Genomic DNA, 23,473 nt, shown 5'->3' on the forward strand with positions numbered 1-23,473 from the left:
TGCTTCCATGGCTGACACTTCCGTTTTTACTTAGTCTTCATCTGGGTTTGGTGTCTTTATTGGTAGCTCCTTATTTCCCCAGATTACGTAACTTCCGCACATCCACACTGGAGTTATCTCATCCCAGAACAGAATTGTGCCAAGACCGAACTGAGCTGTGCATGCGTGGCTCAGTGTATACAAGCAGAAAAATGTGTTGTCAGGCAGGTTAAAGCATCTATAACAAAAGAGACATACAGTCTCATATAAAATGCACGAAACAAAAAACGAGAAGCGCACCAACCTTGCGCATTACCTCAGTAACCAAAAATTTATTGATAAAGGAATGGTACTCACAAACAGCGAATAAAAACAGGCATGTAAGTCCTCTGGGGGCTCTTCTTTTTTCCTCATGCTTCAGACCACCTGCTGATTGCAGTTGCTTTACTGAGTGTCTACCTCCATGATGGGATTTGCGCTGGCTCCCCGTCTCTGAAGTCCCCCAGAGGACTTGCATGCCTGTTTTTATTCGCTGTTTGTAAGTACCATTCCTTTATCAATACATTTTTGGTTACTGAGGTAATGCGCAAGGTTGGTGCGCTTCTTGTTTTTTGTTTCACTTTGCAGTATTGGTCGGGCTTCCCCAGCCTTGTTTGGAGCTGCACAACCTTTTATACACTGGTGGTCGTTCTTCTGATTTTGGTTCCATCCACTTTCCACTAGCCTGGGTCCTGGAGCGCAGGAGAAATCGCATTTGGTCTATATAAAATGCATGTCACCACTTTTCTACACTATTTCTGTTTTAATTTCATTTATGGGCATTTCTCATTTTTAGGTCTTCATTTGGCACCTATCCCTGCCAGATGAGAAGCTTGCGTAGATCTTAGTGGTAGTTAATAAAGCTGGACAGACACATTACAATCTGATTATACAATCTCTGTACTATCTCCTTTAAATTTACCTAGCTATGTGACATAACTAAACAGCCCATTGTATTCCCATCCATTCAGTCAGGTCCTTGTACTACAAAGTTGTTAGTAAATTTAAAGTTTAACTCCAGACAAACCGCTTAATACGCAGAAATACATATATGAGAGCCAAAGGACTTGTATTTTTTTCCATCCAGTTGTGAGATTTACGCAAGCTCTGCCCTACAGCACAGCCCTGGGGACTTAATCTTTCTCTGCTGTAGTTTAATTAACATGTCTGCAGCCTGTTTCTGTACTGTGAATGGAAAAGCAGAACACTGATGAGCTCATCTCTCTGTTAGTCTGCTCTGTCCTGCTATCAGCATGCTCCATGCAATACAGTGCACATGACTCGGTCCTTATGCTGCTTCTTTCTCCCCACCTCTGATCTCTGCTGTACAGACTATACAGTAGATTACAAAAGGCTGATACCAAGTCAAATTCTGGTGCTTACTTTGGGGGCGTCCCATTCCAGGTATGAGAGGCCATGTGATATACAGCATTCCTTGATATCACAGACTAGTGACCTTCAGAAAACTGAGAACAGGTGGACCAGTTGTTTCATATGTACCGTTTTTAATCTTCTTGTCTTCCTACAGCTGCCTCTGGATGTGTTCAATAATTATTTCAGCCTGGGATTTGATGCTCGAGTCACACTGGAATTCCACGAGTCCCGAGGTATGGTATTTCTGTCTATGTTTGGGGAATGCAGTGATGAGTGGTAGACTTGGTTGTAACAAGTGTTATGGGACTTGTATTTACTACTCAGATTGCTGCTAAAATAGAGGATGTGTAGGGTTGATTAAAGGAGAAAAAACTATATTGCAGATATATTCCTATGTAAGGACCATAGCATCTGTGATTATATGTTTACATTCTTACAACTGTGCACAAGTCACTTTGCATTAATATGGATTATCCTGTTGTTGGAATCCAGCAATAACTTGAGTTGTCTGTCTACACGGCAGTATCGCTCCCTCTAGGGTTCAGTAAACCTCATGTGTGGTTCATATTGTGCAGTACTCAAACAACCGAGTGGTCTGTCACTTGACACAAACCTGAACTTTGCAAAAGGTTCATTTTATTATGAACTCTATCATCAGCCAGTACTTAGCTTTTCTGTGCTTCCCTGCCACCCAGATCTGTCACCTGAGGTCTTGTAAGTCAAAACTTAAGTTGGGAAGACATAGATCGTAGTTGAGCCGGTTCAGCGGGGACTAGCCAATCTTCAATCGATGTGTGGCCATTGGGGCTGAACAGAAGACAATCTACCAATTGACTTCTGTTCAGCTGCCCTGTTGGTATATTCTCACTCGATTAGCACTGCCAGCTATAGCCTGCAGCACTGATTTGTGTATTCTGATGGCATGGGAGTCCTCCCTTTGTCAGAATGCAATTACACAGTGGGGAGGATTCCCGCATCCATATCAAATGGAAATCATGTGAAACTGATCCCTGTATGGCTAGCTTTACTTGGGGGACACATCCCCATGTGGCAGCACTCAAGACTGCAGACTGGTCAGTTTAAGACATTGAAATACAGTGCTTTGAAAAAGTATTCATACGCCTTGAAATTTTCCACATTTTGTCATGTCACAACCAAAAACGTAAATGTATTTTATTGGGATTTTATGTGATAGACCAAAACAAAGTGGCACATAATTGTGAAGTGGAAGGAAAATTATAAATGGTTTTCAGAAGTTTTTACAAATAAATGTGTGAAAAGTGTGGCGGCATTTGTATTCAGCTCCCCGGAGTCAATACTTTGTAGGACCACCTTTCGCTGCAATTACAGCTGCAAGTCTTTCTGGGGATGTCTCTACCAGCTTTGCATATCTAGAGAGGGACATTTCTGCCCATTCTTCTTTGAAAAAAAGCTCAAGCTCTGTCAGATTGGATGGAGAGCGTCTCTGAACAACAATTTTGAAGTTTTGCCGCAGATTCTCAATTCAGGTCTGGACTGTGACTGGGCCATTCTAACACATGAATATGCTTTGATCTAAACCATTCCATTGTAGCTCTGGCTGGATGTTTAGGGTCATTGTCCTGCTGGAAGGTGAACCTCCACCCCAGTCTCAAGTCTTCTGCATACTCTAACAGGTTTTCTTCTAAGATTGCCCTGTATTTGGATCCATCTATCTTCCCATCAACTCTGACCAACTTCCCTGCCCCTGCTGAAGAAAAGCATCTCCACAACATGATGCTGCCACCACCATGTTTCACAGTGGGGATGGTGTGTTCAGGGTGAAAAACATTCAATTTTGGTCTCAACTGACCGAAGCACCACATGTTTGCTGTGTCCCCCACATGGCTTCTCGCAAACTCCAACCCGGACTTCTTACTATTTTCTTTCATTAATAGCTTTCTACTTGCCATGCTTCTGTTAATGCCAGATTTGTGGCGTGCACGACTAATAGTTGTCCTGTGGACAGATTCTCCCACCTGAGCTGTGGATCTCTGCAGCTCCTCCAGAGTTACCATGGGCCTCTTGGCTGCTCCTCTGATTAAGGCTCTCTTTGCCCGGCCTGTCAGTTTAGGTGGACGGCCATGTCTTGGTAGGTATGCAGTCATATTTCCATTTTCGGATGATGGATTGAACAGTGCTCCATGAGATGTTCAAAGTTTGGGATATTTTTTTTATAACCAAACCCTGCTTTAAACTTCTCCACAACTTTATCCCTGACCTGTCTGGTGTGTTCCTTGGCCTTCATGATACTGTTTGTTCACTAATGTACTTTAACAAACCTCTGAGGGCTTTACAGAACAGCTGTATATATACTGAGATTAAATTACACACAGATGGACTCTATTTACTAATTAGGTGACTTCTGAAGGCAATTGGTTCCACTAGATTTTAGTTAGGGGTATCAGAGTAAAAGACGGGGGGTGAAAACAAATGCACACTACACTGTTCAGATATTTGTTTGCAAAAAATGTTGTAAATGATATAATTTTCCTTCCACTTCACAATTATGTGCCACTTTGTGTTGGTCTATCACATAGAATCCAAGTAAAATATATTTACATTTTTGATTGTAACGTGACACAATGTGTAAAATTTCAAGGGGTATGAATACTTTTTCAATGCACTGTGTATATTTCTGCAGTTGTTGAGCAGAAATGATAAAATGCTTCTAAAGGTATATTTCATGGACCATAAGGGAGCAAATGAGAGAAGATTCTTGTTGTAGTTTACATACACTTTAATTGTCATCTGGTAATCCTGGCCGTATCACACTTCCTGTCTCAGAGTGCCAGCGCCTACTTGCTGTACTGTATCTGAAGAGGTGCGGAGAGTCACTTTAGGACAGGATCACTGAACACCTTCTCTTCTCTTCTTCTCTATAACACAGGGGAGAGGTGTTATGTAGAACTGGGAACAATGCTGACTGATAACAGCAGAGAGAACAAGTTGTTACCAGTGCACTAGATTTCTGGCAGGATCAACAAAAAACCTTTGCTTTTTTAGAACAAAACCCTTTCAATTGTACATTCATCAGACAAAAAAGGAGCAAAACAGAAGTTCACCATTAGGGTTTACATACACGTTTAGGTGTCGTTAGTTTTTTGACCAGATCTTTTATGTGATTAGTCTTTTCTTATTTATCTTAGAGGCAAACCCAGAAAAGTTCAACAGTCGTTTTCGCAATAAGATGTTCTATGCTGGGGTGAGTAGATCTAGGTGTGCTGATCATCACTCTCATGTCTTCCCTTCGTTCTTCCTACTCATCCCCTCTCTCCATGCAGACTGCGTTCTCCGACTTCCTAACTGGCAGCTCCAGAGATTTGGCCAAACACATCAGAGTGGTGGTAAGTAGATACATTCACATTCATTCTCTATTGCTGTCAGGGGCGGACTGACCGTTTGGAAACTCGGGCACTGCCCGAGGGCCCGAGGTCAGTAGGGGGCCCCATGAGATGCCCCTGGTACCTTTTTCATAGGCTTTTTTGAGTTTGGGCAAGGACACAGGGGCCCCATGATCCCCTATTGCCCAGGGCCCCCATGAGTTGTCAGTCCGCCCCTGATTGCTGTGTATTATACCACTAAGGACAGTGACTCTGTTTTCCCATCTTATGCAAAAGTGCCAAGAATCTTTAACCACTTTACATCCACCCTATAGTAGTTTTACTTCCACCACATGGGGGCACACGCACTTTGCTTCACAGCCACGGCAGGAATTATACCCTCTGTCACTTTCCCCAGGCTCATGCGCCTACCAAGCACAACCCATTGAAGTGAATGGAACTGCTCTGCAAGCTGCCCGCAACTGTATGCAATGGACATGGTTGTGGCATGCTAGTGCAGGGCTCAAGGGGCTAAAGCAAGTGGTGAGGAGACAACACAATGCCTCCTCACTGCCTGTCAAATGTGCTTTGAAGAGCAATCCAAATGTGGATCACTCTTCAGACACCAAAGCAAGTGTGAATAACCCTTTATATTATTATTATTATACAGGATTTATATAGCGCCAACAGTTTGCTCAGCACTTTACAATATAACTGGAGACAATACAGCAACAATACAGTTCAATACAAGAGGGATAGGAGGGCCCTGATCCTCGGAGCTTACAATCTAGGTGTTCCTTTTTTATCCTTACAAAACGCTGCCACAGAATTCTATCTCTTGATGGGAATGCGTTCCTGGACATATAGGTGTTTATTGTCTAAAACTGTAGAGTTCAAAATCTGGTGCAACTCTGCAAAGAAACCAATCAGCTTCCAGGTTTTATTGACAAAACGCAATTGAACAAGCTGAACTCAGAAGCTGATTGGCTACTATGCACAGCTGTACCAGATTTTGTATGCACCAGTTTTAGTAAATCTACCCCATAGATAATTATTCAACAGGGCTGCACACTTGATAGAAATCCAATACTTGATTAGTGAATTGCTGCATATCGAAGTATTCTGTTTGACAAGTTTAAAACTGTATTATTATTATTTTTTTAAATATATATAGTGTGACGGCCAGGACCTGACTGCTAAAATTCAGGAGCTCAAGTTACAATGCTTAGTGTTTCTAAACATCCCTCGGTAAGTATGGAAAGCTCTTTAAGAGACACTAAACTGGTTCCTCTCTTAAACTGGTTCATACCTCTTTCTTCAGACTATCAAAATCACCATCATTAGTCCTATTAGCTAACAATATTACTTAAAAAAATGTGTGTATACAGTATGTATGTACCGAATATGCGTGCGTGTGTGTGTCTGTGTGTGTGTATATATATATAATTTATTTATATACACACACTATATTGCCAAAAGTATTCAGGTGTCCCAATCACCTCCATAGCCACAGGTATATAAAATCAAGCACCTAGGCATGCAGACTGCTTCTATAAACATTTGTGAAAGAATGGGTCGCTCTCAGGAGCTCAGTGAATTCAAGCGTGGTACCGTGATAGGTTACCACAAAGTGGTAGGCCAAAGTGACAGAGCGGGATCATTGCATGCTGACTCAAAGTGCGCAGAAGTCACCAACTGTCTGCAGAGTCAATAGCTAAAGATCTTCAAACTTCATGTTGCCTTCAGATTAGCACAACAGTGTGTAGAGAGCTTCATGGAATGGGTTTCCATGGCCGATCAGCTGCATCCAAGCCTTACATCACCAAGTGCAATGTAAACCGTCGGATACAGTGGTGTAAAGCACACCGCCACTGGACTCTAGAGCAGTGGAGACATGTTCTCTGGAGTGACCAATCACACTTCTCTGTCTGGCAATCCAATAGATGTGTCTGGGTTTGGTGGTTGCCAGGAGAACGGTACTTTCATGACTGCATTGTGCCAAGTGTACAGTTTGATGGAAGGGAGATTATGGTGTGGGGTTATTTTTCAGGGTTAGGCTTGGCCCCTTAGTTCCAGTGAAGAGAACTCTAAAGGCTTCAGCATACCAAGACATTTTGGACAATTTCATTCTTCCAACTTTCTAGGAACAGTTTGGGGATGGCCCCTTCCTGTCCCAACATGACTGCACACAGAGCACAAAGCAAGGTCCATAAAGACATGGATGAGCAGGTTTGGGGTGGAGGAACTTGAATTGCCTGCAGAGTCCTGACCTCAACCCGATAGAACACCTTTGGATTGAATTAAAGCGGAGACTGCGAGCCAGGCCTTCTCGTTCGACATCAGTGCCTGACCTCACAAATGCCCTTCTGGAAGAATGGTCAAACATTCCCATAGACACCCTCCTAAACCTTGTGGACGGCCTTCCCAGAAGAGTTGAAGCTGTTATAGCTGCAAAGGGCGGGGCCAACTCAATATTAAGCCTTACGGACTAAGACTGGGATGCCATTAAAGTTCATGTGCGTGTAAAAGCAGGCCGACCAATACTTTTGGCAAGTGTGTGTGTGTTTGTGTGTGTACTGCTCCAAAAAATTAGTGGAACACTTTTTAATCAGAGTATAACATCAAGTCAATTAAACTCCTGGGATATTGATCTGATCACTTAGCAGAGGAGGTTGTTACTCATTTTCAGCTGCTTTTGTGTTAATGAAATTAACAACAGATGTACTAGATGGGCAACAATGAGATGATCCCCAAAACAGGAATGAGGCCACTGACATTTTTTTCCCTACTCATCTGTTCTGACTGTTTTTCACTAGTTTTGCATTTGGCTAGGATCAGTGTCACTACTGGTAGCATGAGGCAATACCTGGACCCTACAGAGGTTGCATAGGCAGTCCAACTTCTCCATGATGGGCCATCAATACATGCCATTGCCAGAAGGTTTGCTGTGTCTCCCAGCACAGTCTCAAGAGCATGAAGGAGATTCCAGGAGACAGGCAGTTACTCTAGGAGAGCTGGACAGGGCTGTAGAAGGTCCTTAACCCATCAGCTGGACCGGTATCTGCTCCTTTGTGCAAGGAGGAACAGGATGAGCCCTGCCAGAGCCCTACAAAATGACCTCCAGCAGCCCACTGGTGTAAATGTCTTTGACCAGACAATCAGAAACAGACTTCATGAGGGTGGCCTGAGGGCCCGACGTCTTCTAGTGGGCCCTATGCTCACTGCCCGGCACCATAGAGCTTGATTGGCATTTGCAATTGAACACCAGAATTGGCAGGTCCGCCACTGGCATCTTGTGCTTTTCACAGATGAGAGCAGGTTCACCCTGGGCACATGTGACAGACATGAAAGGGTCTGGAGAAGCCATGGAGAACATTATGCTGCCTCTAACATCGTTCAGCATGACCATTTTGGTGGTGGGTCAGGGATGGTCTGAGGAGACATATCCATGGAGAGACACACAGACCTCTACAGGCTAGTCAATGGCACCCTGACTGCCATTAGGTATCGGGATAGAATATTTGGACCCATTGTCAGACCCTAGGCTGGTGCAGTGGGTCCTGGGTTCCTCCTGGTGCATGATGTGGGCCTCATTGGATGAGAGTATGCAGGCAGTTCCTGGAGGATGAAGGAAATGATACCATTGAAGGACCCCCACGCTCGGCTGATCTAAATCAAATGGGACACCTGGAATATCATGTTTCGGTCCATCCGACACTGCCAGGTTTTTCACTTTGATTTTCCGGGTGTCTTCAGCCCTCTGTAGGTTGATCATTTTCATTTGCATAAAACAATGGGGCATCCTTACATTCTTAACACATTACCCAGTCCATATCAGTATAGATATCCAGCAGGAGATTTTGCCCCATTGAGATCTGATGTGTTCCTTTAATTGTTTTGAGCAGTGTGTATATGTATGTACACACACTTTTTATTATATATGTTTTGGTGTGGCACTTTTATTTTCCATTTACCTTCCTCTATCAAATCAAAGTTCCCTTTGAGGCCCTTTCTTGCTAAGAGTGCTGCCTAACCAGAGTCACTGAACTCAAAGATATGGACTTATCTTCACACTGAGGAATGTAACCAGTTTGGACACAGCCCTCTTCAATGTGATTTCTATGGAGAGCTGAAGGCTTTGTTTTCCCTTGCTAAATCTATAACCATTTTTGCATTGTAATCCGCAGGATTATTTGAAATCAATGTTTACATTCGCTGTATTTTTCCCCAGCTGCCCAGGGTATTCAAGCATGTGATAATGAGCTGTGTTTCCAGACATATAGTAAACTGTTTATGAATCATGTTTCTGATAAACCAGCCAATGGGCTTCCTGCTATAATTTTTCTGGCTCAGGTGATAAAACGAGAGTCTTTGACAGTCTGAGCATCTACACTTTCATTTCAGGCTCTTAGTATACATGAGTATTATTATTATCAATTATATATTTTAAATGTTTTTTTTTTTATTGTTGCACCAGGTATTGTGCAGGCACCATGCCATGGGGGAATCCTGGGGAGCACCATGACTTCGAACCTCAGAGACACGATGATGGATGTATTGAAGTGATCGGCTTCACTATGGCATCACTGGTACTGTCAGCTTAAGGAATATCCATAGTGGTTTTGTACACATTGTCTTATTTGTTATAGTTAGGACTAAAACAATACATATTTCAAGAAAAGGTTTCTTTTTCATGCATATATGGAATACTTACAATAATTTTCAGGTTTTTTTAAGCTAACAGGTAGCCTCCAAAAATATATAGCTTGCTGCAGTTTACGGCACAGTCTGATGTATCTGTAATGCAAATCTAAGAATATTAATTATAATAATTGCTTAACCCCTGCCTGCACGCCCCAACATTCTTTTAACTGGGCTATTACACCCGAAGGGATTGGAACATCTGCCTAGTAATGTGACTGCTTTGCTTGGCTATCACAAGGGTCACATTATCAGGAGCCAAATGTGTGTGCTGACCTTAATCAGGCTGAACATCAGCCTGGAGTTCAGCTTTAAGACGTACAGTTACACCCCGGTCACACTGGGTGCGACTTGCCATGCCATGCGACTTGCAAATCACATGGCAAGTCACACCCTATTGTCCATAATCAAGCAGTCATATTGGTGCAATTCTGACTTGGTCAGAGCCGCACCGATTTCTAAAGTAGTGCATACACTACTTCAGGTTTGACTTCTAGGAAGATGACATCCAACTTTGAAATCGTGCGACTTCACTGATCGGTGTGACCGGGGGGTTAAAGACCATTAAAAAGTGTAGTTTGCCTTTAACATGTTTATTAGCTATCCGTGGTTGTGCCATATGTTCCTATATATATATATATATATATATACCGTATTTGCCGGCGTATAAGACGACTGGGCGTATAAGACGACCCCCCTACTTTTCCTGCTAAAATGTAGTGTTTGGGCTATACTCGCCGTATAAGACTACCCCTCTTCCAATGCACACCAGTGGGAGGAATAGTGCCCCATCATTGATGTCAGTGGGAGGAATAGTGCCCCATCATTGGTATTAGTGGCAGGAATAGTGCCCCATCATTGGCATTAGTGGCAGGAATAGTGCCCTATCATTAGTATCAGTGGGAGGAATAGTGCCCCATCATTGGTGTCAGTGGGAGGAATAGTGCCCCATCATTGGTGTCAGTGGGAGGAATAGTGCCCCATCATTGGTATCAGTGGCAGGAATAGTGCCCCATCATTGGTATCAGTGGGAGGAATAGTGCCCCATCATTGGTATCAGTGGGAGGAATAGTGCCCCATCATTGATGTCAGTGGGAGGAATGGTGTCCCATCATTGGTGTCAGTGAGGGGTGGAATAGTGCCCCATCATTGGTGTCAGTGGGGGGTGGAATAGTGCCCCATCGTTGGTGTCAGTGGGGGGGGGGAATAGTGCCCCATCATTGGTGTCAGTGGGGGGGAGGAATAGTGCCCCATCGTTGGTGTCAGTGGGAAGAATAGTGCCCCATCATTGGTATCAGTGACACCAATGATGGGGCACTATTCCTCCCACTGAGACTTGCTGACCCTGTTCTCGTATGGTGCTGCTGCAGCCAGCATATGTGGTTGCAGCAGCACCTCTACACAGAACACTTACCTGCTGCTCCGGCACTCAATTTTCGCGGGGCCGCTCGGCTCCGCCCCCTCGCCGGTGATTGGCCGCCTGTGTGCCTTTCCTGAGCTACAGTTCTGGCGGCCAATCACCGGTGAGGAGGCGGAGCCGAGCAGCCGCACGAACATCCAGTGGCCGAACTGAAGGAGACGCCGCGCTTCCTGGACCGGATCGTCGTGGGACTGGATCCAGGTAAGAGACATCAGCCCCTGCAAACCCCTGTACTTAATGCCGCAGCCCCCCTAAACATGTGTACCGGCGTATAAGACGACCCCCGACTTTTGAGAAGATTTTCAAGGGTCAAAAAGTAGTCTTATACGCCGGCAAATACGGTATATATATATATATATATATATATATATATATATATATATACACACACACACACACACACAAACAATAGCTTACCTATTTTATTTCTGTGTATTCAAACGCTTAATATTTATGAATTAGTACTTAATGTAGCCTAGACTCCTGCAGCTTTACAAGATGTTCATTCCGTGAAGTCAGCAAGTAGCTTCTTTCACTAGATGGCAGTGCTGCTATTAGATGGCAAAGCAGGAGACTTGTAATACTCCGCTCTTTTTAAAGTTTTGGAGTTTTTTTTACTAACAAAAGATTGGCCCTTTGGTTGAACAGCTACAAAAAAAAGTCCTCAATATGCACAAACAGACAAAAACATTTTTTCTTCTGTTATATTTTTTCCATTCCGCAAGTGGACATGCTGTTGTAATTGGTGTAAAGATCTTTTTGTTTTGGGGATAAAAAGCTGTGCCCATCCATTTTGAAGAATGGGGTGTAGCTGCTTGTAAATCTAGAAAGGTTTACACTGCTTGTAGCTGTTTGTAAGTGGGTGGGAAGGGAATTCTAGCAGGTCATTTTTCTTCGAGAAGCCTTTCTCAACCAGAGCTCTGTGGAACCCCTGGGTTCCTCCAGATATTGCTAGGGGTTCCTTGGGCAGTGAGCAATTTCTACCTATCAGGTAAGTTACCACTGACATCATTGATCTTTTTAGTTATCTGTAAGGGGCTTATTCTTCCCACTGGCAACCAATGTAGGGAGCATTTCTTCCCACTGGCCACCAATATAGGGAGCATTCTTCCCACTGGCCATCAATGTAGGGAGCATTCTTCTCGCTGACCACTAATGTAGGGAGCATTCTTCCCGCTGACCACTAAAGTAAGGAGCATTCTTCCTGCTGACCACTAAAGTAAGGAGCATTCTTCCCACTGACCACTAAATTAAGGAGCATTCTTCCCATGGACCACTAAAGTAATGAGAATTCTTCCCACTGGCTACCAAAGTAAGGCGCATTCTTCCCATTGATCACCAATGTAAGGAGCATTCTTCCCCCTGGTCACCAATGTAAGAAACATTCTTCCCACTCATCACCAATGTAAGAAACATTCTTCCCACTGATCACCAATGTAAGGAGAATTCTTCCCCCTGGTCACCAATGTAAGGAGAATTCTTCCCCCTGGTCACCAATGTAAGGAGAATTCTTCCCCCTGGTCCCCAATGTAAGAAACATTCTTCCCACTGATCACCAATGTAAGAAACATTCTTCCCACTCATCACCAATGTAAGAAACATTCTTCCCACTGATCACCAATGTAAGGAGAATTCTTCCCCCTGGTCACCAATGTAAGGAGAATTCTTCCCCCTGGTCACCAATGTAAGGAGAATTCTTCCCCCTGGTCCCCAATGTAAGAAACATTCTTCCCACTGATCACCAATGTAAGAAACATTCTTCCCACTGATCACCAATGTAAGGAGAATTCTTCCCCCTGGTCCCCAATGTAAGAAACATTCTTCCCACTGATCACCAATGTAACAAACATTCTTTACCCTGGTCACCAATGTAAGAAACATTCTTCCCACTGATCACCAATGTAAGGAGAATTCTTCCCCCTGGTCCCCAATGTAAGAATCATTCTTCCCACTGATCACCAATGTAAGAAACATTCTTCCCACTGATCACCAATGTAAGAAACATTCTTCCCACTGATCACCAATGTAAGGAGAATTCTTCCCCCTGGTCACCAATGTAAGGAGAATTCTTCCCCCTGGTCACCAATGTAAGGAGAATTCTTCCCCCTGGTCCCCAATGTAAGAAACATTCTTCCCACTGATCACCAATGTAAGAAACATTCTTCCCACTCATCACCAATGTAAGAAACATTCTTCCCACTGATCACCAATGTAAGGAGAATTCTTCCCCCTGGTCACCAATGTAAGGAGAATTCTTCCCCCTGGTCACCAATGTAAGAAACATTCTTCCCACTGATCACCAATGTAAGAAACATTCTTCCCACTGATCACCAATGTAAGGAGAATTCTTCCCCCTGGTCCCCAATGTAAGAAACATTCTTCCCACTGATCACCAATGTAACAAACATTCTTTACCCTGGTCACCAATGTAAGAAACATTCTTCCCACTGATCACCAATGTAAGGAGAATTCTTCCCCCTGGTCCCCAATGTAAGAAACATTCTTCCCACTGATCACCAATGTAAGAAACATTCTTCCCACTGATCACCAATGTAAGAAACATTCTTCCCACTGATCACCAATGTAAGGAGAATTCTTCCCCCTGGTCACCAATGTAAGGAGAATTCTTCCCCCTGGTCACCAATGTAAGGAGAATTCTTCCCCCTGGTCCCCAATGTAAGAAACATTCTTCCCACTGGTCACCAATGTAAGAAACATTCTTCCCACTGGTCACCAATGTAAGAAACATTCTTCCCACTGACCACCAATGTAAGAAACATTCTTCCCACTGATCACCAATGTAAGAAACATTCTTCCCACTGACCACCAATGTAAGAAACATTCTTCCCACTGATCACCAATGTAAGAAACATTCTTCCCACTGATCACCAATGTAAGAAACATTCTTCCCACTGATCACCAATGTAAGAAACATTCTTCCCACTGATCACCATATAAGGGAACACAAAAAGAACTCACTGTGCTCAACCCGGCCAGATCCAATATCTGTGTGCAGTAGGAGGTACTGCAGTAAGAGCTCCCGTATGCCCTGTATATCCAACTGGAACGTAAACATCGGCATTGGTCTTTTTTCTTGTAAATCATCTTTATTAAACAGTGAGGTAAAAGTCACAGATGCAATGTAAGGAGCATTCTTCCTACTGACCGCCAATGTAAGAAGCATTCTTTCCCCTGGCCACCATTTAAGGGGCATTCTTCCTACTGGCCACCACTCACTATTGTACCCTGAGCTGTGGATATAGTAATTTTTGTTATTACCAGGGGTTCCTTTAGACCTGACCGTTATAACAATTGTTCCTCCATGTTAAAAGGGTTGAGAAAGACAGACAGGTTTATGAGGTAGAATTTAAAATAATATGGCACATAACGGAGTAAGACATGAAATTATAAAAACATATGGGTTCACTAAAGTCCAATATGTAGCACAGCTTATTTTAAAAGTCACTTCTAAGAATGACTTCTGCTCCTCTGATACAGGGTATTTGATAATCCTCTGTGTATGGAAACTGCAGGAAAGTAACAAGACAGGGGGCGCCACCATCTAAGCGTAGAACGTTATTATAAATACATGCTACACTTAGATGGTGGTGCCCTCTGTCTTGTTACTTTCTTGTAGGTCTAGGGGGTTGCAGGTGCTTGGCTGTAAGTCCCCATTCACACCAGAGGTTTTTTTTTCCATGCAATTCCTGAAGTGTGACAGCGCCCAAGAAAAAGAATCCCATTTATCTTAGAGGGTCCGTTCACAACTAAAGCAGCCCACAGATGACTCGATTTTCTTTTTTTCCACCACAGGTGGAAGGAAAGAAAATTGCTCGATCCCCCCAACAACACTGTCAGGTAGGGGTACTGGGAGCAATGATTACTGTTACCAGCTATAAGCGCTGGTAGTAATAGTATGTAAAAAAAATCTGATAGGCTGGTTGTACCCAATTCGACTGATGGATCAACTTTGGTACTGTATAATGAGCCCGGTCATATATGGATCTAATCTTGGCTGGTCCCTGCTGAACCGGCCGTATTTCAGTCCATGTATGGCCGGCTTTTGTGTTTTTGTCGCCTGTTGTGTAAAGCTGGAAAAGTACATGAGTTTCTTTGGGGCAGAATCATGTGTTTTTTGGCCCCACGGTCTTTGAGAGTGCCTGAAAAATGCTTTAAAAAAGTGTGTTTACGCTTCATTTTTTAAGCACCCCCATTTAAAGTGTATGGCACCAAAAATCTATGATTCTGCTACACTGCTGAGTCGGACCTACAAATGTGCAAGAAAGCCTGTAAATCATCTGGCTGCACTCATGCTAAGTGGGAATGGGGTCTATATTCCGGAGTGATTATTTAGTCTGGAGCAGGAAGCAGGGCTGATTGTTATTTTGGATTATGTGTGGGCATTCTGTTTGTCCTCAAAAAGTGCTCTTGCATGAGAACCCTTATGTCCACCACTGTGTGTTTCTCTATGTATTCCATGGAAATACTGTATGTACACATCAGTGTAAGGAATATTGTGGTGCTCTCTGAATCCCAGTGGGTTATGGTGGTTTCTGTTTTGGTGGGAGCATTGGGGTTTGGCAGCACAATGTCACTGTTAGTCCAGGGTGTAGTAGGGGATATGGTCATCAGTACAAAGTGATGATACAGGTGGGTTTCCTTCTGTCCAATGAGGACAGAGTGGGAGATTTAAATATTTATTACAGGTACTTATATAGCACCGTCAAATTAGGCAGCTCTTTACATATATATTGTACATTCACATCAGTCCCTAACCCTCAAGGGGTGTACAATCTAAGGTCTCTAACTCACATTCATACATACACATACTAGGGCCAATTTACACAGGAGCCAATTAACCTTCCAGCATGTCTTTGGAGTGTGGGAGGCAACTGGAGTACCCAGAGGAAACCCATGCAGGCACAGGGAAAACATGCAAATTCCAGGCAGATAATGCCATGGTTGGGATTCGAACCAGCAAACCTAGTGCTGCTAGGCGGAAGTGCTAACCACTTAGCCACGAGATACAGTTATGTTCTTTGTATCATTTAGGCCAAAGATCCCACCTGAGTCCACAAGAACATGGTGGGAAATCTCTGAGGTTACCAAACAGTCTTTCCCTTTGCTTCTACCAGGGGCGGACTGACAACTCATGGGGCCCCCAGGCAATAGGGGATCATGAGGCCCCTGTGTCCTTTCCCAAACTCAAAAAAACCTATGAAAAGGGTACCAGGGGCATCTCATGGGGCCCCCTACTGACCCCGGGCCCTCGGGCAGTGCCCGAGTTTCCAAATGGTCAGTCCTCCCCTGGCTTCTACCATACATGCACCACCTCTGTATGACAGGGAGAACAGTTGTATAGGATCTCTGGAGCACACAGTTAAAATAAGAAACTGCAAACATTTCCCAACTTGTCATTACTGGAGAAAGATCTGCAGGTTTATTGTCACACATACACCTGTATTTAAGCCTGAATCTGTCACTTGTGTCCACAGGCAGCTCTGCAGGTTGGGGGTCACGGTGAGCGCTTGCACCAATGTCGTGAGGTTCTTCTGCGGACGTATAAGTCTATTCCCATGCAGGTGGACGGTGAACCGTGCAAACTGGGACCCTCTGTAGTGAAGATTAGTCTTCGGAATCAGGCCAACCTTATCCAGAAGACGAAGAGGAGGACATCGGTTCCTCTGCTCAATGAGTAAGTAGCATTGCATTTGAGAATATGCTTTACAAAACAACAAACGGCAACTCTACAGAAAATTGTCATTTCTGTTTTAAAGAGTAGCTCCACTTTTGTTGAGAAAAAAAACATTCCCCTCTGTATGATCTATGCGCATCGAAAGGATTTCAACAAACTCTTTTGCAGATTCCTACCTTTTCATTTGTAAAGGACTAGCTGTTTGTCTGTGTCCATGTGCAGAGTGAATCTGTATGGGAGTGATTTCATAATTATCAATCAGCTGCTACACTTGCAGGGCTCTAAAGAAAGTGGTGGGGTCTGCATCCCTTTAGATGTGATTTCTATTTGAGAACTTGCAGGGCTCTAAGGAAAGTGGTGGGGTCTGCATCCATATAGACGTGATTTCCATTTGAGAGTATCTCACCAAAAATTAAATTTTTATTGCAGGGGATGCCCATAATCTGACTTATCTTAGTGTAGACTTGTGGGAAAATCAGTACACCAATCATACAAGCAGAAAATTAAATTTCTGGGGGGCATTCTGTACTCCAGTTGTGCAAAGAATGCCTCCAGGTTGCCGTATTGTATTTTACAGATTGAAAAGGAAAGGTAAGCCTTATTCCGGACCCTTTCACCCCAACAGAAATTGGCTTTTTATCTTTTCATCTCTGCCAAACATACTATAGCTCAAGCCTGTAAGACTCCTTTGGGTGTCTTCCGGGGTGTGAAAACCCAGATGACTGCCATGATGGTCAATGAGCAGATGTCTAGTATTCTTAAGGACTCATACCCAAAGTTTCCTAATGTTTGGGAACCCTGGAAAAGCTATTCCTTACTTTCAACCAGTTATGGTCATTTATATTTGTTGCCTGCGCTGGTCCTGGGTCTAGTTGTTGCCCGCGCTAGTCCTGGGTCTAGTTGTTGCCCACACTGGTCCTGGGTCTAGTTGTTGCCCACGCTGGTCCTGGGTCTAGTTGTTGTCTGTGCTGGTCCTGGGTCTAGTTGTTTCCCGTGCTGGTCCTAGGTCTATTTGTTTCCCGTGCTGGTCCTGGGTCTAGTTGTTTCCCGTGCTGGTCCTGGGTTTAGTTGTTGCCCGCGCTGGTCCTGGGTCTAGTTGTTGCCCGCGCTGGTCCTGGGTCTAGTTGTTGCCCACGCTGGTCCTGTGTCTAGTTGTTGCCCACGCTGGTCCTGTGTCTAGTTGTTGCACACGCTGGTCCTGGGTCTATTTGTTGCCCGTGCTGGTCCTGGGTCTAGTTGTTGCCCACGCTGGTCCTGGGTCTAGTTGTTGCCCACGCTGGTCCTGGGTCTAGTTGTTGCCCACGCTGGTCCTGGGTCTAGTTGTTGCCCACGCTGGTCCTGGGTCTAGTTGTTGCCCACGCTGGTCCTGGGTCTAGTTGTTGCCTACGCTGGTCCTGGGTCTAGTTGTTGCCCACGCTGGTCCTGGGTCTAGTTGTTGCCCACGCTGGTCCTGGGTCTAGTTGTTTCCCGTGCTGGTCCTGGGTCTAGTTGTTGCCCACGCTGGTCCTGGGTCTAGTTGTTTCCCGTGCTGGTCCTGGGTCTAGTTGTTGCCCGCGCTGGTCCTGGGTCTGTGATACTTTCTTCCTTTCTTGGCTTTTTCTCTTTCCCCTGTTTCTCTCTCCTTCGGGGACGAGTCACTTTCCTCAGAGCTGGTCCCCGAAACGCGTTAGGAAGCCGACCATACTGACAGTCGGACACCCCACCACTGTCATGGCCATCTCTACCGTTCTACTAAACTTTACATTTATGCCATGTTTGTGAGTATGTTTTCAACCTATTTACCTTTAATAAACCTTGGATAATGCACTAGGGGTTTGCGCCTCCTGTTTGCTCTTTTTTCAGTTGTTGATTTCCCTATCTGAGGAGAGCAGCATCTCCGATAGGCTATCCATAGGCGACTTTGGTCCTGGTTCCCCTGGCTTTCCTTTGGCATTTGAAGCGCTGGAGAGTTTATTCTGTCTTCCTTGCTAATGGTTAAAACTCTGCTGATTTACCATTATACATTGCCTACTTGTACTTGTTTCTACATGTAACTGTTTAGCTCCACCCCTGTGTGGGCAAATTGTGAGCTTGTCATGTTTGCCCTGAAAAATTCAATAAATATATTGAAACAGAAAAGGAAAAGTAATTTTTAATAACATTCAATTAAAATATGACTTGTGTTGCAATTGTGTATGCTATATTATATATTTTTTTTATTTGCTAATTTTTTTCCCCACAAAAGTGGAATTACGCTTTAAGTAGGCATGGGTCATTGAGTAACGTGATGGCTATTTCTTTTATCACTCAGAGACTCTTGTCATTTTTTTCCCATAGTGCCTTGCTTCTCCAGCTACTCGCACAAGGCCATAGTAAAGATGTCTTGCTCCAGGAGATGCACACTATATTTTTTATTTGAAAATGATGGAGCTTCCTTTTAGAGGAAGAGTAACACCATCAGTCAGGACTGACCGTCTGAAAGCATATGGTTGTAATTTCATTTCAGCATGTTATGCAGGGAGGCTGCGAGATTGTAGGAGAAAACAAATATGGAGTAGCCTTTCACCGCTAGGGTTCCTCCAGAGGTCTCTAGGGGTTCCTTGCGCAATAAGCAATTTCTGTGTTCTAGATACCATAAACACTAATTATCTTTTTATCAGCCTGTGAGGGGGAATTATTCACACTGACCACAAATGAAAGGAGCGTTCCACCCTGTAACCAACATGCTAATGTACCTGAAGCTGCAGTTAAAGTAATTATTAGCTGGGATTTCCTGGGACCCGAAAATAATTTTAATGGATCCTCAGCGAAAAAAGGTTGAGAGAGGCTGCGCTAGAGGAATAAAGTACAAATCTTTAATACAGTAATAGAAATATGGTACATCAATAAAATAAAATGTAAAAGTCACGTAAATTAGTTTGAATGGTCAGTCCACTCAAAAGTGATATTTTGGCTATAGGTGGAGATTGGTGATCTGAGGCAGTCCACGACTTCTTATATCTTGGATACTCCAACAGTGAGATCTCCATGCCATATTCTCAACTCTTGTTCTTGTCCACCTTGGAGTTTTGGGTCTTTCCACCTACCTTTGTGTGTTCAGCTCATCCTGCTCCTTCCCCATAGAATAAAATAAAGAACCCAACAGGGTTAAGGTGTTGGCTGCAGTAGGTGATCAGATCTAGGAACTCCAGCTCAAAGACTCAAGGACATTTTATACAATCGTGTGCTTTGAACCTTGCGGCAACAGTTTGGAGAAACATATAAAACAGACTTAAAATAAATAAATCAATAATAACTCAACCCAAAGTCCAATAAAAGTCCAAAAAGGAAAATATACAGATTAAGTCCACAATCTAGATAGATAGATAGATAGATAGATAGACACTGATTCGGATCCTAATGATAATCGATGATGAATCCCAGATACTCTTCATATACCTAAAAAAAATATAAACCTAGACATAGTGTATTATCTTAGGTCTCATAAAAAGTGCCACACGTGCAACATGCAAACACTAAGGTGCCACAGCAATCATGAGGGATTCAAATATACATAATTTAAACCACTGCAAACAATACAATAAAAGTGCATAATTACCCTAAAATAAATGAAACCAGCATAGAATCCATAGTAAGAATGGAGTTTCCGCCAAATGACATCATCTTCTCCAGACACTTCCCATAGACCTCACAAACAGACCAGGGATCAGCGTTTGAATCAAATAACATACAAATTTTATTACAGCAACTTACATTAAAAACCGATAAAATCAGCTTCCAGGTCATAAAGCTGTATATACAGCAGCGATATTCAACAGTAGCTCCAAAAAGATGGACATTCAGCTCTAGAGGGGAACCAGATGGTAACTGGAAGTCCCAGGGATATGGACAACCATGTGTTCCAGAATCCAAAATGGCCACCGAGGCACTTCCGGTAACGTCAATGCGTCACTACGTCACGTGCCCCGGACGCGTTTCGTCACATCTGGACTTTGTCAACAGGGACGGAAACACGTCCGGGGCACGTGACGTAGTGACGCATTGACGTTCCCAGAAGTGGAATGGGATTCATCATCGATTATCATTAGGATCCGAATCAGTGTGTATCTATCTATCAAGATTGTGGACTTAATCTGTATATTTTCCTTTTTGGACTTTTATTGGACTTTGGGTTGAATTATTATTGATTTATTTATTTTAAGTCTGTTTTTTTATATGTTTTATGTTTGTACTTCAGGGGAAGGATTGTGAAACAACTTAATTGGGTTTTGTATTATGGTGGGTGTGTGCTGTCTCATAGTTATTAACAGTTTGGAGAAGTCCCTTTTCTGTTGCAGCATGACTGTGTCTCTGTGCACAAAGCCAGCCCTGACCTCAAACCTACTAAACACTTTTAAAATGTATTGGAGCACCAATTGTGGACCAAGTCTTCTCATCCATCATCACTGACTGGGCACAAATTCTCACAGACACATTGTTCAAAGCCTAGCCAGATGAATAGAACCTGAAACAGCCGCAGAGGCCAGCTCCATATTAATGCCTATGGTTGGGAATGGGATGACTAGCAAGCTAAGGTGTTCACAAATATTTGGCAATATAGTGTTACTCATGCAAAGACCTGGCTTTAAAATCATTACTATGGGTCTAGAGAACCAAATATAAACCTAGTAGTAACAGATTTTGATTCAGCACATATGCTAACAAATATGTCGGTGTCTGTCCCTCAGTCAGCAGCCGGTCCCTGACAGATTGCGCCTTCGAGTTAACCGCATCTCCATGCATGACTATGAGGCTTTGCACTATGACAAGGAGAAGCTGAAGGAAGCCTGTGAGTATCATGGTAATTTGATGTATCTTTTATTAGCTTCACTGTAACTCTACCTGCCCTTTACTGTTCATAGGTCTTATTTTCATAGTATATATTTTCTTTAAAGTGATATTAAAGCTTGTTTTTTTTTTGTTTTTTTTTATATAAATATATAAATCATATTTTTTTATAAAATAACAAACTTATCTATACTTACCTGCTCTGTGCAGTAGTGTTGCACAGAGTATCCCCAATCCTTTTCTTTTTGCGGGTCCCCTCGATGCTCCTGGCTCCTTCCCCTCGAGCAGTGCCCCCAGGAAAAGTTGCTTGCTCTGGGGTCCCTGCTACATGCTCGCTCCTGAGCCGCTGCTCTAGGCGTCCATAAGACACATAGAGCTGCGGCTTGGCTGTGATTGACAGCAGCAGGAGCTGATGGGCTCCCACTGATGTCTCAGCCAATGAGGAGGGAGAGTCCCCATACATCCGAGGCTATTGTGAACAGTGCTGGATTGCTGGGGGGCTCAGGTAAGGATTGGGGGGCCACCCACAGAAGGTTTTTTACCTTCATGCATATGATGCATGAATATGAAAAACCTTGATCCTTTAGAACCACTTAACATTGTTCAGCTGGCCATAAATGGATCAAAATTTATCCAGGTCAGCAGGGACCAGCCGAATTCGGATCCATGTATAGCTGTATCCGTTCAACAGAAGTCAATTGTTAGAAAGAAAAAACTTTTCTTGATTAGCGGCAGCCGCTGATCAGTGTATTCTGACAGCAGAGGATTCCTCAGCGGGAAGGACACATCTATCCTCCTTGTTTGTGTGGACAGAGGAATTGGTTCAAAATCAACCAAAGCCTTTTTAAATCAGTACAGGATCACAAAATAGCCAACAAATTCATATAAATGTATAATCTGTTATAAATGGCTTGAAGGGGAACTCTATTCTAAACAAAGCATTTTCTATATTTGTATTGGATTCTACTGCTGTTGCTGTTACTTTTGAATTGTATTTAAAGATGGAAACTCAGTCGTCATCATCATGATCATAACTTCATTATTTAGCTTTCATGCATCCTGAAAAAGAATGTTACTTTGACTCTTAGGAAGCCAATAGATGATTTTCTTTTCTTTCCTTCCACCATGGGTGTAAGGAAAGAAAATAGCTGCCTGCAGGGAGCCTTCCTGGTGGGCAGAACACTGATTTATTAAAACTGGTTCACTCAAAATCTGGTGCAACTGTACATGGTAGCCAATCAGCTTCTAACTTCATCAATTAAGTTTTGCCAAACAAAACTGGAAGCTGATTGGTTTCTATGCAGAGCTGCACCAGATTTTGCACTCTCCAGTTTTAGTAAATCAACCCCAATGATTTCAAGTGGAGCTCCACCCAAAAGGGGAAGTTCCCCTTTAAGGGCAGGTCCACCGCCCCCCTTTAAGGATTGGCACCTTTGGGGAGCAGGGGGGGTGAGCGGGTACCCGAGATTGACAGGTACCTGCTCCCACTTCCGCTGTAATCGCCTAGGTAATCGGAAGTTGTCCTTCTACCCTCCCTCCCCGTAGTCTTCTGGGACATGTGACAGGCCCCAGAAGACCCACAAGACCAATCAGAAAGCACAGCGCTACTTGCGCATGCTCAGTGGGCACCTAGCTGTGAAGCCGCAAGCTGTCGCTGCTGGGTGCCCACACTGAACATGCCGGCGCCGGGAACACAGGACGGCCGGTGAAATGGGCTGCAAGGAGTACATTGCGGGATCAAGGGACAGGTCACTGGCTGTTTTTTTTTGTTTTTTGTTTTTTTTTTTACAGTTTCACTGGAACTCCGCTTTAAGCTTACATGCAAGGTCTGCAATATAAAAACCCCCCTCCCAATCCCTTTTTAGAGAGGCAGCATACAAATTAAAAAACAACCTGTATAGGGGTACTTAAATGGTATGTTCACGTATCCCCAGATTTCCACACACAGCACCTAGGTGAGGGCTACATCATTATTATTATTATACAGGATTTATATAGCATATATAAATATATATATATTATATATGTATGTGTATATATATATATATATTATATGTATATAAATATATATGTATGTGTGTGTGTATATGTGTGTATATGTGTGTGTGTGTATATATA

General features: G+C 43.5%; 1 protein-coding gene across 6 annotated transcripts in view; it reads left to right on the forward strand.

Moving 5' to 3' along the window:
• DGKZ (diacylglycerol kinase zeta) overlaps positions 1-23,473 on the forward strand; it is a 303,200-nt gene that overhangs the window by 230,670 nt on the left and 49,057 nt on the right. For all 6 annotated transcript variants that reach the window (XM_089684552.1, XM_089684554.1, XM_089684553.1 and 3 more), the window contains 7 exons: positions 1,547-1,625; positions 4,560-4,615; positions 4,695-4,757; positions 5,908-5,981; positions 9,211-9,322; positions 16,350-16,549; positions 21,256-21,356. In XM_089684552.1, the coding sequence (XP_089540678.1) occupies positions 1,547-1,625; positions 4,560-4,615; positions 4,695-4,757; positions 5,908-5,981; positions 9,211-9,322; positions 16,350-16,549; positions 21,256-21,356 (685 nt within the window). The remainder of the gene's footprint in view (positions 1-1,546; positions 1,626-4,559; positions 4,616-4,694; positions 4,758-5,907; positions 5,982-9,210; positions 9,323-16,349; positions 16,550-21,255; positions 21,357-23,473) is intronic.

Source organism: Staurois parvus, unplaced genomic scaffold (genome assembly GCF_062004578.1).
Source record: "Staurois parvus isolate SC_StPar_1 unplaced genomic scaffold, SC_StPar_1.0 ptg000350l, whole genome shotgun sequence".
Taxonomy (NCBI): domain Eukaryota; kingdom Metazoa; phylum Chordata; class Amphibia; order Anura; family Ranidae; genus Staurois; species Staurois parvus.